Source organism: Molothrus ater, chromosome 13 (assembly GCF_012460135.2).
Source record: "Molothrus ater isolate BHLD 08-10-18 breed brown headed cowbird chromosome 13, BPBGC_Mater_1.1, whole genome shotgun sequence".
NCBI lineage: Eukaryota > Metazoa > Chordata > Aves > Passeriformes > Icteridae > Molothrus > Molothrus ater.
In genome coordinates, this window is record NC_050490.2 from 11,242,520 (window position 1) to 11,257,445 (window position 14,926).

Below are 14,926 nucleotides of genomic sequence, written 5' to 3' on the forward strand. Positions count from 1 at the left end.
GACACATATGTGGGCAACATTTACCCAGTTACTCCGCCTACTTTGGGGCCCTGCCTCTTCTTGGGTTTTGTTTTTAATTTGTGCAGACCTGCTTTTTTTCTACCAGAATGCAGAATGGGGTGTTACTTGTGCCAGCACCTGAAATGGTTACAGTGATAATTTTCCTAATATGGAGTAATATGTTTGGACAACAAATACACACATCACCCAAAAAATCTGGAGTCCTGAGGAGCAGCCTGAGTAGTTCTGTCCTAGGCTGTCACAATTAGGTCAAGGATGATGTAAATCCTGCAGTGAACTTTCCATTTAGTGTCAGCAAGTTGTTTGTGTTCCAAAAAAGGCAGACACTACACTGTGCCTTGTAGCATATGGCATAAATTTAGCTGACATCAGAACACATCCCACATGTCAAGGGGAGCACCATCCACTTCTGCCATGCCAGCTCTCCTCTGTCACATGTCATCATATGGCAAGTAGGTATCACTCACCACCAAAGCACTTCTATGCTGGATGTAAATATCTGTCAGAGTTTTCATTGAAAACAGTTTCTGTAAGCTCTTGGAAGGCTCTTGCCCTTCTTTTTTTTTTTTATAAGCTCTGTTTGTGTTTTAAACTTAAAATTGTAGCAGGTTATTAATTTCTTCTGAATCTTGACTCCTTTTATCCTGAGAGTTGCTTTCTCAAACTGTTTGTGTTGTGTACTTTCTCTTTTGGTTCCTGCAGATACATTTTTTTGCCTGTAAATATGTTTCAGGACTGCCCAAGATGCACAGGAGGTTTGGTGTGCAGAGACTCAGAAAGGAAGGTTTCCTTTCCATCCTGTGTTACTGCAGACATGTTTCTAACACATGTTAGTCTGAGTAGTTAATTCCTGAGTAGCTGTTAAAAAAGCACCTTTTATTCCCCAAAATTAATACTTACTCTTGATTTTTTTTTTTAATATTTAAAAATTACAAAAAAAAGTCTGTGTTACCTTTTTCTTCTTTTTAGCCTTTAAGTGATTCATAGGAAGAATGGATTTGGAGGTAACTCTGTGTCAGGCCAGCTGTTATACTAAACCTGGCATTCTTTCCTGGGTACCACTAATTAGCAAATGCACAGAGTAAAGTGAATTTGGAGCATGAAGGAACCCCTGAGTAGATGCCTGTGCTCTGTCTGGGTGTTACTGTACCAGAGCTGGCAGGCTGGACCCTGCCCAGAAAGACTGGCAGTAACTCAGGGAGATCCAACAAAGCTTTCTGGCTCTCAGAGCTGCATATGAAAAACTTCATGTGACTGCACACGTGTGGCAGGGGTCATAAAACTGGGAGTGGGGGCTCCAGCTGCAGCTCAGCTGGGAGATGCTGGTGGCTCTCCAGAAGTCCCACTGGAGGATGGGGCTGAGCTAAGCAGAGGCTGCTACATCCTGGTGACCTGTCAGTGTCACCCTCCCTAGCCTCAGGGGGCTGGTTTCTCATCTGTGGAAGCTCTCGGCACTGCCCAGCCCAGCAGATCATGGAACCACCCTTCAAAGGCTGCTCCTGCCCCTTTGAATATCTCTGCCCACCTTGGTGTAGTAGCTCCCTTGTGATCACATTGTTGGTAACTCAGTGGTGGGCTTTTATAAATAACTAATAATGCCAGAATGCTCTCAGACACTGCAGGTAATAATGGGATTCTCTCAGGCACTGAAGAGGTTTTTGGGATCACTTGTTTTTCTTTTGCAGTTTCCCACTCCTGCTAGAAACTGGTGTTTCTTTTCAGGTCTTATCTTATTCTTGCTCCTACTGTTTCTTATGGAGAATGCTCTCCATAGGGATTTCTTACTGTGGAAGTTTATCCTTTCTTGTCAGATGAGTAGTGGGTTTTTTCTGATCTCCAGTGTCTTATCTATACCTCTTTGGTCATAAGTGATTCACTGCCAAGTTTTGTTTTGTTTTAGTGAGCTGAGTGCAAGTGTGACTTTACTTCCCAGCCTAGCAAGGACCTAAATCATATGAGCTGTGATAGCAGAAAAACTCATGATTTGGGTGTCATCTTGAAGTAGAGCCTTAGTAACCTTCAAATCCCCCAGGACTAACTTCACCAAGCAAGGCAGATTTGGCTGAACCCAGCCAGAAAAGGAGCAAAGTCATTTGATTTCATATACTGATTTCTTTTTTGAAAGTATTCTCACAAACAAGAAGCTCACTGGGAGTTTGTGTCCTATCCTCTGGCTGTGTGTATGTGTGTTTTTTTATATGGAGACCATGTGGGAAAGGGTACTTGCTCCTGCTGGGTGGTCCTATAATCTCTCAGCTCCTCTAGCATGTGACAGGTCCTGTAGTAAGAGTTAAAGGTTTTGGAAGCACTTTGTTTTATTTGATGGAAGTGGATTTACAGAGTTGTGGAACACTCTTTAGCCTCTTGCCTTCAGATATAAAATGTCAGCAGAAATATGTGGAAAGTCTTTTTAGGAGCCCTTTAGTATGCAGTGAATTTTATGCACTGTATTTTTTTATTTTCTGGGGTTTTTTTATTGCTTTACATTCTTTTCCTCTGTATGGATGGCTCGGGAATTTGAACATCATGGAGCGTCTCCTTGTGCCCATCATTCTGACTTATTTTGCACCTCCATTCTGAGGTTTGCATTTTGACACACTTTGCCTTTGCTGCCTGATTTCTTACCTTTGAGGAACTGAAAATCCTCAATCAGAGGAAGTTTTCCTCCTCCCAGCACGGCTGCTGCCCACTCACCTTGGCAGCTGGGACTGCAGCTTCATGGGCTGTGGGGAGATGGGCTGGGAAGTTCTCTGTTGTGCTTAGCCTGGAGGGGCTGTATTCTGTTAATTAGCACATGCTGAAGCCTGTGTCAGCTTGTCTGGGCTGCTACTGTCCTGGGCTGGTTTGATTCCAGAGATGTGGGAACCCGTGCCACAATCAGGCCTTTGTTAGCTCAGACATCACTGAAGACCTCTGAGACCTGACCATGTGAGAAGAAAATCATGACTCAGATAAAGTCATCAGAATTTAGACCAAGATAAATCCTCAGTGAGGATAAACTAGGGCTTGAAAGCCCTGCTTGAAAGCTAAGATTCCACACTACTTTTAAAGTAAATTAAAAAAAAAAAAGAAGTAAGTTGCTTAATTGGAGGGATGTTCTGGTATCTCTCCCTCTCCTTGTCAGAATCAATTACTTGTGGGTGATGAGCATGGGAAAGAGACAGTGGGAGCTTTTTTCTTTATGTTCTCTCAGGGGACACATTTTATCTGTGTAGGAATAAAGTGCAAGCTGAAGCTATCATGAAGTGAAGGATGAGAGCAGAGATTGCAAAGTCCATGAATAGATGGGCTTTGAATGACAGCAAGGTTTTACAGCAGGGCAAAGAGACATGGAAAATATTGACCAAGGGAGAGAAGGATTTTCACATGACAGTTTTTTAATTCATTTTTATTACAATCAATTCCCATAGCCATATTTAAAATTAGTTATTTGTTGTGTGCATGCAGTCAGTCCTGACATCTGCCTGTGCTGGATTCTGTGCTCAGACAAAGTAGAGCAGGGGAAAATGCAGCAAATATCTGACATGGATGCAATGAGATCTCTGTACTGTCATAGCACATGCAACTGTGCCATGAAACACAACCTTAATTTCTCTGAGTTTGGGATTTTCTGAGTGTCTATGTTTCTGGAAATAGAAATCCCTTTTCTCTGAGCAAGACCCAGAGAACTTTAATTTTCCCTACTGAGTGATTTTAATAAACTGCAGTAGAGATTTGTCTTTTTGAGCATGTAAGGGTTTTTCACTGTTTTCTTCCTTTACTAGTAAATGCTGAAATAAAACATGTCCTTTCTTAGTCAAATAAAAAACTTGGAAAATGCATTTTTGTCAGAAGTAATTTGGAGGTTATCTTGTATTTTGGGCAATGCTGTTAACCTTTAGAAGTATGTAGATGTTCTTATTCAATTTTTATCTCAGTCCTCATCTCTTGTAAGCCTGAAATAAATAAATAATTTGCTTTATAGAAGTCCAAATACTGCTGTCCTGATGGCTGGGCAGTCAGATCACTAAGTTGGATTTGCTTGGTGTAATAGTTTATTTTCACACTGTATTTTACAAATCCTGGCAAATTTTAAAGGCAGTGGAAGGCCCTTGCACCAGGGACACAAAGCCTTTGCCACCCTTCAGATCTGCTGCTGGCCAATTTTAAAATAAAAACCACTGGACAACATGTACTGAGATAATTACAGACTGTTCAGCCCTTGAAGAGAAGGCTCTCCTGTGCAGCAGCTCTATCACATTCTTGTGAGAAGTAGAATTATCGTCTCCATTTGTGCATTCTGCACTTCAGTTCCTCGCTCAGCAGAAGTACAGCACCTCTGACATTTTAAAGCACTTTGGGCACTTCCCCATAAGTGATTTGCTGGGTTTTCTGCTTCAGCTGAATTTCAGTAAATGCCATCTGTATGTTTGAGTTGAAATTCCACTTACAGGTTGTTCCTGGAGTACACATTCTGTGCATCCTTTGAAACAGCCATGCCACTGGAAGAACATGAATAGAAATGTACCCAGAGCAGCCTTCAGCTGGGCTTTCCTGACAGCTGGGGGGTTTTCTCAGCAGCTGTAGAGGGATGGTAATCGTGTCCTATTGAGATAAAGTTGAATTGAGTTTCTGTTTTCATTTTGTTAAACCAAATCACATTAATAAAGAGCATTACTCCCTGACACTGAGCTGCCAGTCCCTCAAGCAAACACAGAACACTGCAAAACAGAAGCTTACCTAATAATTCTAATGGAATCACTGATAAATGAGAATCTGTATCAATATTGAATTTCTTAGTCAAAATAGGAAATTATACAGTATTTAACAAATACATTGCTGAATATTTAAATGGCATGTCTGCTAAAGAGCTTAGTCTAAGACATGGTAGATAGAAAAATAGTTGCACTAGCACAGCTTCAGTTTTAATGTTTCATAGAATTTATGTATCTGTCACAAATAAAAATAGCAGTGGTTTATTTTTTTGTGGCTGCTTCTATTAGAAGAACTCAGAATATTTGTTTTTTCTGGCTATACCTGGATCTTTGGCTCCAGAGGACCCTAGAAGGGGGAAAGCTCACTTTGAAGGAGAAATATTATTTATATATAATTATCTATATTGCTGGATATGATTTCATGCTTTTGATACTAATATTGACACTTAACACTTGCATGATGCTTGTTATACAGAGATGTCTGGTTTTACTCATCTCTAAAATGAATATTTTTATTTTATAAAGTGTAGGTTTATCTTCAGTTTATTTATTTGAAGTATATAATCTTGAGTCATTGGCATTCCAGAAAACTTGAATAATTGAAATTGAATTTAGGATGGCTGAAGCAGTGGTACAACAAACAAGTGTTGAAATTTTGAAACTCAATTCTGTATCAGATTCTGCACTGGCAATTCTAGTCCTGTTTGTATTTTTACTTATTAAGAGAAGTCTCTGAAAGGATGGAGGGAGGGTGTGGGTGGGGTTTGCCTTGTTCTTCACTATGGTGCTTTTTTACCATATTGGAATTTCAGTTAAAATTCTGTCATCTTGCAGTCCTTTCAATATTCTTATCATACTTAATTATAAACATCTTAACAAAGGAAGCCTTTTGAATTTAACAGATTATTCTTGGACCTTCACAAATCAAAATTAACATGCTACATTAATTTCTTTGTTTAAGTCCAATTCCTCAGCTGAAACACTACTAATTGAATATGACCTAAAGAAACAGCTTTACATGAGCTTCTGAGTGATTTTTGGATTCACATTTGCAAAAATATTTTTAATGTTCCATAGTCACGTTTAACATATCAGCAGTGATTTCATTCTTCTCTTTCATCCATATTGCTGTATTTTATACCCTGACCTTTTGCTCTTCCTTTGCCTTTCTGAACCTACATGAACTATTCTAAGCATGCTCCAAAGTATTTAACACCCTTCAGGATTGTCTTTCACAACAGCACTGCCATGCTAAGGTTTGTTGGAGCAGATGAGTGGTTTTGTTCACTGCTTAACCAGATGCTTTCTATCTGAGCTGCTTGTGAGAAAAGTATATATAATTCTGTAAACTATATAGCTCTTTTTCATATTTCTTTTTTTTTCCCTTTGTGAGAACAGAAAAGTAACTTATTCAGGTTCTGTCCAAAAATATTAATGGATTGGAGGCCTGTTTTTGAAAATAATCCTGCCATATCCAAATTCATTTGTACCCCACCATGGACAATTTATAAATTCACAAACTGCTCATTTCCTCAATGCTCTTCTAATATTAAATTTCTACTTGCTTTTTGTTTTGTTACATATTGGTGAATACTCTCTCTGCTGTCTGAGGAGCTCAATTACAACCTGGTCGTTACAGTACCTGTATCATTTTTTAGGATGATGATATTTATGATTACAAATTTCTTAAATTCACTGGGTCCCAACCCTTCCATTACACAGTTTGTGTTATCACTTGTTTCATTTATTCAGCCTATGTTAAAATCACCTAATATTATTTCTGACTATGCCCTAAAAGCCTGCAGATGTTTTCCCAGTCTGCCTGTAATATTTACAGCTGATCCCTTTGCTCTGTAAACAGCAAGCAATGTGGGGCAAATTAATCCCAAAAAATGCCTTAATTGTGAAAATCATCAGCCTCTTTGGCTGAGGTGGACAAAGGCTGCTGCCATTTATCATTTTCTTGTCCTTGTTGCAGCTTTATTTGCAAATAACCAAATTTACTGTCTTCAAAATGTTTCATCAAACACTTTTTTTTTTCTCTTCAGTAGTTGTTAGCTAAAATATGAATACCTTAAATTCATAATATTTTGTGTCACAGTGCCATATGATTTTGAGGACCTGTTTCCAAGGCTATACCTTACAGCTTCCTCTTCTGGAGATCTATGGCTGTTCAGCTCATGTGAGACATACCTGATCAAGGGTTTGCAAACAGATAAAAAAGGCTGGCTCTAGACTCTGATGTTTGAAATATGTCCCATCCCAGTGTTCACTCATTAAGATTCCTTCTTGAATTAACTCTAAATTTGTGGCTTGTCACTTAAAAACCTGTGACATTTTTGAGTCCTTCATGTTAAACAAAATCTGGGATTCTATGCTCACTTCAATTCGAAATTGTGATTATAATTTGAGTTGTTTTCTAAATTGTGTTCCCAGATACCATTGCTTGATATTCATATTTGTAACAGCTGATGCAAACATGATCTGAGAAGGAAATCTGCAGAGGGTGAATGCATCTAGCTGAACACAGCACCTTTGCTGTCAGGGGAGCTGTAAACCTTTTCCCGCATCCAAGTCCCTTGCAGCTAGCACTCCTGTTTTATTTCTGTGGCATTTCTGTATTATTAAAAAATAAGCAATAATACAAATGAAACAGCCCTCCAAAGCATGCTGCTATGTGCTGATAATCTTTTTGTTCATTCTGTGTAGGACACAATAATGCCTTGTGTTTGCACAGTTGTGTGATTTTTGTTACACCCAGTGGGAGTTTGTTTTCACAGGGGCTGTGTGGAAGAGCCCAGGCTGGATGTTTGTTATTGTCATGTTGGGCTCTAATGGGCTGCTCCTGCTCTGCTTGCTCAGTGCCCTCCTCCCACTAAAGACCTGCAGCATCTGTAGCCTGCAAATATACAAGAGTTAAACTAAGAAAAATAGCACTTTTCCACACAGGGTGTCGCAATGTGCAGCTTATTTTTTCCTTTGAAATTAATTGATGAGTGAATAAACTGTTTAATATATAGAAACAGAGATGTATTAGAGATATATGTGGAGAGATTAACTTGCAGTGATACAACTTACCTCCATGGTCTAGTAGTGTCTTTATGTGAATAAGGGCAGGAGGATCAGTGGAGAACAGTAATAACTTTAAAAGTCTTCCAAAGAGAAATATAGACTCTCTCAGCCACTGGTATGGTCTCCATCACTGCACCATCTGCATGCTTCACAATATTTAGGAGATTAATTCATGCAACATCTCTGTCAGCTGGGGGTCTGCAGTCAGATCTCTTCTATGGATTGGAATGGAAAAGCACAGGAATTTTCAAGGTTCAGAAAAGAAATTCTGTTGTGGAGCTGGGAACTGAAAGAGTTGTCAATGCTGAGGTAAATGTGTCTGTTGAGCACATTATTATTATATCTCATAAAATTTCATCTGCTTTCTGATTCACAGAGTGGCCCAGTCAGTTTCTGTTTCTTAAATGATGTTTTCATTCATTTCTCAACGTTAATTGTTTATAAAGTGTGAAGATAGACTTGTTTATAGTCATTTGTTTACAACCTTCCTATGTTTTTCTGGGTGTCAATAATGAGCCCAGAGCTAATGCTAAAGACAACTTCAAGTGCAGATCCTTTAATCTGTAATCCATGCCTAAATTACAGTACAGTGTTGCCACGTGCCTCCTGTGTGGTAAATAAGCGCCTGTTCTGAGATGGTCTGAGTTCACATGCGTGTACATTTGCTTTATTTTTACAACTAAGTTTTTGTTAAAAGCAAAATGATTTAGTGTTAAGTGGCTTATTTATTTTTAAAATTAATTCCTTGCTGGGCTAGAATTAAGGTCCCCTTCAATTGCAGGAATAAAATAATTTCCTGCTGCTAATGTAGGTTTCTCTGGAAAATCTGAAGCCCTTAGGGAGGAGATGCCTTCCCTGCAGGTCTCTCAAGTAAAGGACTGTAAACTGTCCCCATTAATGCCCTCCTCTAAAGGGAATTCAGGCTGTAAGGAATTGGGAAAATAAGGGAAAGGGGCTGAAGGGGGAGGTGGGGCTGCTTTGTTTTCTTTTCCACAGACATGTGAAACTTTGAGATTGCATTTCTCCGTGTTTGGCAGTGGATGTGTGTGATTTGTGTGTCTGTGTGTGTGTGTGTTGACTCAGACTGGAAGGCCCAGCCCTGCCTCTTACGTGTGGACTGGATCCTCACCTCTCCAAGGGGATCGTGTGTCAGTTCTGGCACAGCACAGATGCAGGATCTTGGCAGCTGAGCTGCCCCTTCCAAGCATTTTTATATAGGAAGAGGCGTGTGCTGGCCAGTTTCAGAATTCTAGCACTGCTTTTAACTCTGAGTTTCCAGAGCGTTTTCTATCCGTTTGTCAGTTTGGATTTTTGTTAAATATATACACACCCATGACAAATTAGCTGCCCTTCTCAGGGGTATGTGAGTGTAAGAGCCAGGTAGGCTGACTTGAGAAAACTTGAAGCTGGAGATCAGCTTTTTACCACATTGTTCAGCACTTGGTACTCCCTAAAAGATTCTTTTATGGAATGGTAAAGAGTAAGATAGGTGAGGCCAAATGTTTATCTTCCATTCATCAGGAAGCTGCTTTTAGTCAATTTTTGTCTATTCTTTGTCTTTCCATTTTCACTCCCATCTTTCTTGTGGAGTTGACTGATATGCAGAAAAAGAAAAACCTGGAAAAATGTTTTCATTATAATTTGGAGGGTTTTCAGTTGACAGGGTTTTTTAAAATTGCTTTTTGAATTTTTGGCAGTGTTTAAGTTTGGGTGTTTTTATAATAATCTTTGGAAAATTTTATAGAATGGGTCTTATATTCATAAACCAGAAAAAATCCAAAGGTGAGAAGTGAATCGTCCAAGTTTTTTAAAAGCTGGTTAACAAATGTGTATGTAATTGACATTGATGTAAATGGCAAATAGATCTACACAAGTGCCAGTTAAATTCTGGATGGCCAAGACACTAGAATGTTAGGCCTGCCCTCAACTCCCTCTCTATGAAGCTGAGGGCTGAGTGCCCTTTAAATTTTTTAACTTGTATTGTTTAATTGCATTTATCCTTTCTCAGACATAATTAAACAGGTGATGAAAACCAAATTGTAAATAACATAGCTATGCTTTGTCTTGGAAAGAATAATGCTCAATGGTATTCATTCACATAAGTAGTGGGAAATGGATTAATGTATTTCCTATGCTTGAATAGCTTCATATATCAGTTGTTGTGGTTCATCATTAAAATCATGGAAATGACAGCATGCTTTTAAAATCCTAAATGGCAAGATATGCTTTGATAGAATGAGGCCAACTCATAAAATCAAAAGGATAACATAATAAATAAAATTCCAGAAACCTGAGCATGTCTACTACAGCTTTGCCCTCCTTCTGACTGTGGTGTTGATGTTGGCAGGCAGTGGGCTGTGATCGACAACTCGGGAGCAATGCCAAGGAAGACAACTGTGGAATCTGTGGAGGAGATGGCTCAACATGCAGGCTTGTGAGGGGACAAGCTAAGGCACATGTCTCACCAGAAAAAAGTAGGTTGCAAATTGATCCTATGCTGATTTATCCTTGACTGTGTTTTCTTCTTCTGTGTTAGCATGCATATTGCAGTGACCTTTTAGCCAGATACTTGTTTGCAGTTTTACAAAGCTACTTATTCTGAAGTCTGTGCTAGATTAGTCTACTGAAATTCCGCGAGGGATACCACACATTAGGGTACAGCTAGGAAAGAATTTGAGATATGCATTTTTTTTTTTTAATAGAGCTACTCAATTCATTCTATCAGGAATAACCATCAAGATGCACATCTTATTTTAGAGGGTATCCTCATGTTGCAGTATATGTGATGCTGCAGCACTGTTATTAATCCATGGAAACATCTTATAGATGGTTTTATGGAAATAGTGGCCTGTGCTTCTAAGTACCTGGTTTTCAAATTAACTTTGATTTTTTTTTAAATTTTTTTTATTTGTTTGTGAGGTATTTTGTGATGTCCGATGACAGTTGAACTTCAGGGACAAGTTACAACTTGTAGGGTACAAAAAGCACAAAGTGAAAGGGACTAATACTTCCATCTCTTTTTTTGTGTGTTTGGCTCAAATTCCATCATTCTTTCTCAAAATAATGAGCATCTTACTGGCAGTAACTCTGTAGGTCTCAGTAATATTGAAAATATAAAATATAAAAGAGGAAGGGTACTGGAATTAGACCCTTTGCTGGAGTCTGAAGAGTCTGGCTATTTTGATATGCAGGCAAATTTTTCCAAAGACTCCCCTCTGACACTGGTGCTCTCCACCCTCACAGATGATGCTCCCTGGAATCTCACAGCACATGAACCATGTGTTTATCATATGAATAGTTGCCTCACATAATTTTTTCTTTTTCTGTACTCATATTGTGTAATTGTCACATGGAGATGGGGCCTTTAGGGTTAATTACCTTCCTGCAAAGTCACTAGATAGAAGGGTGCTCTTAAAATCAGTGTTTAAAGTTCAAATGTAACCAGGTTTTCTTTTTAATGGATGAAGCCCCTGCCTCTGACAGCTGCCTATATTTTAATACTGTTGTATTTCAGCCTGCAAAGATTTTGAAAGAGCTTTGTCTATGGAATCCTGCTAAAATCTTATTGCAGTATATGTAGCTATTCCCATGGGTTTTTAAATGCCCCTGTTTGCAGTATGCTTCAGTTTGGATGTAAATTGGAGTAGTTTATTTGTTATCTCAATGCTCATTGCTTTGCAGTGGGGTGTCTTGGACTGTCCTGCAAGGGTGTTGGGCACCTCTGTGCAGGAGCATAATTTCTGTAATTCAATATATATGTATAGCAAAGATAATCTAATTTAAAAAGTGACTGGTTGTATGGCAGTGACTTTTAAAGTCACAGGATAATTTTCCACAAGCCAAAGAGCCTTTTTTACATATTAGATGGTCTATCAGTGTTAGCCTGTGGCTTGCTTTGACTAAAGGTGTTTTTTATTGATGGAAGAGTGTAGTTCAGTAATTTATAAAATTTTTCATCATGAAAGAGTGAGAAAATGCTTACAGTGAGCTGAAAAAGAATTTTCATGGGGGCCACTTTTTATTCTTTTGCCATATCAAAGACTCAGAACTTCTGGTCAGTCAGCATAGATCAAGCATTTGTAAAGCAAATACTTTTGTAGTGTCTCCAGGTTATATTTGTGTTGTGTCTATAGATAGATACAGATATATAGGGATATATATGCACAAAATAGCTCTTTCCCTTTCTGATGGGAAGGTCAGCTGGAACTGAAGGGATTTGTGTTGTTTATTCCAGCTTTACAGCACCAGAGATTCTCCTGGAGAAGGATGATGCCTAGAAACACCATAGCTAGTTCTAAGGCTGCCCAAATAAACTTTTTGGATTGGTGACTCTGATTGGATAGCTCATGATAAGTGAAATAAAAAGTTTCACATTTAATTGCCGCTTGGGATGGAAGTACAGTAAAAACAAAGTGGTAAAAGGGATCTGGTTTTGAAACTGTCATTTTATGACAGAAAATATTAATTTCACTTGTGGTGTTCTGGCTCAGGTAAGAGCTGACTAGAGCTGACATCACTTGGTGGAAGGTCTCCCATTGCCTTGAAAATTCTGAAGAATGCCTATGGCTCATTGCTTCCTCTGTTATAACTCAGTGTCTCCTTAAGAGTCCTTTAAAATTAAAGACCAAGAAAGACTATGCTGAGGAAAGATGTCAGTTTTGCCAAGTTTTGGGTTTATCTTGCACTGCAGTAGGCTGGATGATATGAATGAATTACCACTGGCATAAGCAAAACAGTCCACATGATACTAAATTCAGAACTTGATGTTTTTCTTGGTTATTGTGATGGTGCCAAAATATATTTTGGGTCAAGTTGTTCAGCACTATGAAATGAGTTCCATATAATCATCCTGTGTGTGAATGAAATGGGGAAATAAAGCCATCCTTTCTTTGTGGTAAAATGTCAGTGGAGGGAGGCACATTATCTTCCAAAGAGTCATTTGGAAGCTTTCAGAACTAGTGTTGAGAAAATATCGACACATGACAGAAATGTATTTAGGAGGGAGCTTACGGCTGTGAGCAGGATGTAAATTTTACTGTTCAATGAAGCAAATTAAAAAACTGGAAAGAAAGCAAGAGCCAAAGATTTTAGTATAAAAAAGAGGCATAAGGGAAAATAAAGTGCTTGGTTATCTTAGCCCTTTATTCAAAACAAAGCAATTTAGGCATTGATAGCAAATGATTTCTCATGAAGGACTAATTTTGTTTTATTATCTTTTTTATTTGTTTTTACATTAATTTAATGTCTTTGATCAGAAAGTTAAACAGCAGTGAAAGGGAGCTTACTGTTTTGCAAATATGAAAGGAACAATTATTTCAAAAGTTTATTTTTTCCACTAACACTTAATTGCCTTTGAAAGACAAAGTAAGTTAAACTTCTGTCAGCAAGCCAGATTCTAACATTCTGGTAAAATGATTAAAGGTTTGACTAACGATATTCAAACAAAAAGTGTAATAGGTTGTAAAATGTACCATCCCTCTGGGAAATGAGGTATCATGGGCCTGAAGTTTCTAGTACTAAATGCATGGAACTCCCATTAACTCTACTGCTCTTTGTGCACGTGGAAAAATTGTAGGATTGGGCCCTCATATCTCCTTTCTGCACCATTGTTGGCCAGAAATGGTAGAAAAATGTTCTGGTTCTGATACCAACAAAGAAGACCAGATTCTGGTTCAGTGGGTGATGAAGTTGAAGGCATGGACTTGTCCCAGTCTGGTTTTATTTGATTCCCAAACTGCAAGATACTTGCAAGTTTTGCCTTTCTTAATGTTTTGCTGAAGATCTTATAAAAGCTTTCACTGGTGATGGCTTTGTAACTGCTTGAATTTCCTTTTTGCCATGTGCTTTATTTCCTATGGCACTTGTGTAATATACCATTGGTCACTTCTTCTCACATGATGTATGCCATCATCCCCAAGCATGCTTAACCAAAAACCTAATTTCACTTTGGTCATTTATCTAAAGGAGGCCTTTGGCACAGCTCCCTCTTCTGTGTCATCAGCCAGCTCAACTTTGTGACAACTTCTTGCCTCACGTTATTTTTCCCTCTTTGAAATAAATATACATGGAGTTAGCAACCCCAATTGTCAAGGTTCCCTGATACTTCATTTTATATGAAGGGTTATTTTCCAAAATTAGACAGTTGTGTCAGTAACTTCTCATGCCAGGTGCTATGTGTTTTGGAGAAAATTCAGCCAAAACAGCTCAGCATATTCCAAGGACACAGAAGAGAAAAACATGTTGTTTCCCACTGTCAAAACATTCTTGAAACCTTTTATTTAATATGTCTTAAAATCCCCCCATTGTTGGACTTGATCACAGATCAGGGATTTGAAATTTGGCAGGCAATGATCTTCTGGTCATGGATAAGTCTTTTGCAATGTCTGTGAACATCAACACATATTTTACTACAACCTTTACAAAAATCCCCAACCTTTTCCTTCAGTTTCAGTGGAATCTTCTTGGATGTTAACGGCTGAAATTTCTGAAAACTTATCCTTTTAAGTGTTCTCTAGCTTGTTACAAGTCCTGACTGCAAAGAGATTGCACGTGTGTAGCCTCCTTAGAATACATTAACGTGTTGCTCTTCCAGAAAGAAGCTATTAAATTTTTTCCTTGAGGTTGCTCTTGCTTTCTGCTTTACTGCAGTGTGGACCAGGTGCCACAGGATGAACTCTGTGATGCCTCCTACCTCACATTCAGGCATTCAGAAGAGATTTTGTGGAGAGCTTCCAATCTCCTGAGCTTCAGACTTATGACAGGGAATTACGAGATCCCATGAGAAGAGGGAAAGATGAGATGAGCTGAACAGGAAAATTTGCCATCAGTTCATGCAGTGAAGGAAAGGCAGATGTGAGAAGGTGGGTGGAGGTTGTGGGACTGGCTGTACAGACACACTGAGTCAAGGAAAGAGGAAGAGAAGACTGAGATTAGATAAGGAATCTGGGTGGGAGATGGAGTCAAAAACACTTGGAGAGGAAGGGGAAAAATCAACTATCTGTACAGCCAGAAGAGGGAATTGGGACTAGTCTGGCAGAAAAACTGTGTGTGGGGAGGGAGAGGATGCCAATGCATTAGTGTTCAGTATGGATAAGGAGCACATTTTTTGAAGCAAATTTTGCCATGGCCCTAACATACTG

General features: G+C 38.8%; 1 protein-coding gene across 1 annotated transcript in view; it reads left to right on the plus strand.

The window, feature by feature from the left end:
* ADAMTSL3 (ADAMTS like 3) overlaps positions 1-14,926 on the plus strand; it is a 170,000-nt gene that overhangs the window by 86,977 nt on the left and 68,097 nt on the right. Inside the window, exon 7 of the mRNA XM_036389748.2 lies at positions 10,135-10,261. Within this exon, the coding sequence (XP_036245641.2) occupies positions 10,135-10,261 (127 nt within the window). The remainder of the gene's footprint in view (positions 1-10,134; positions 10,262-14,926) is intronic.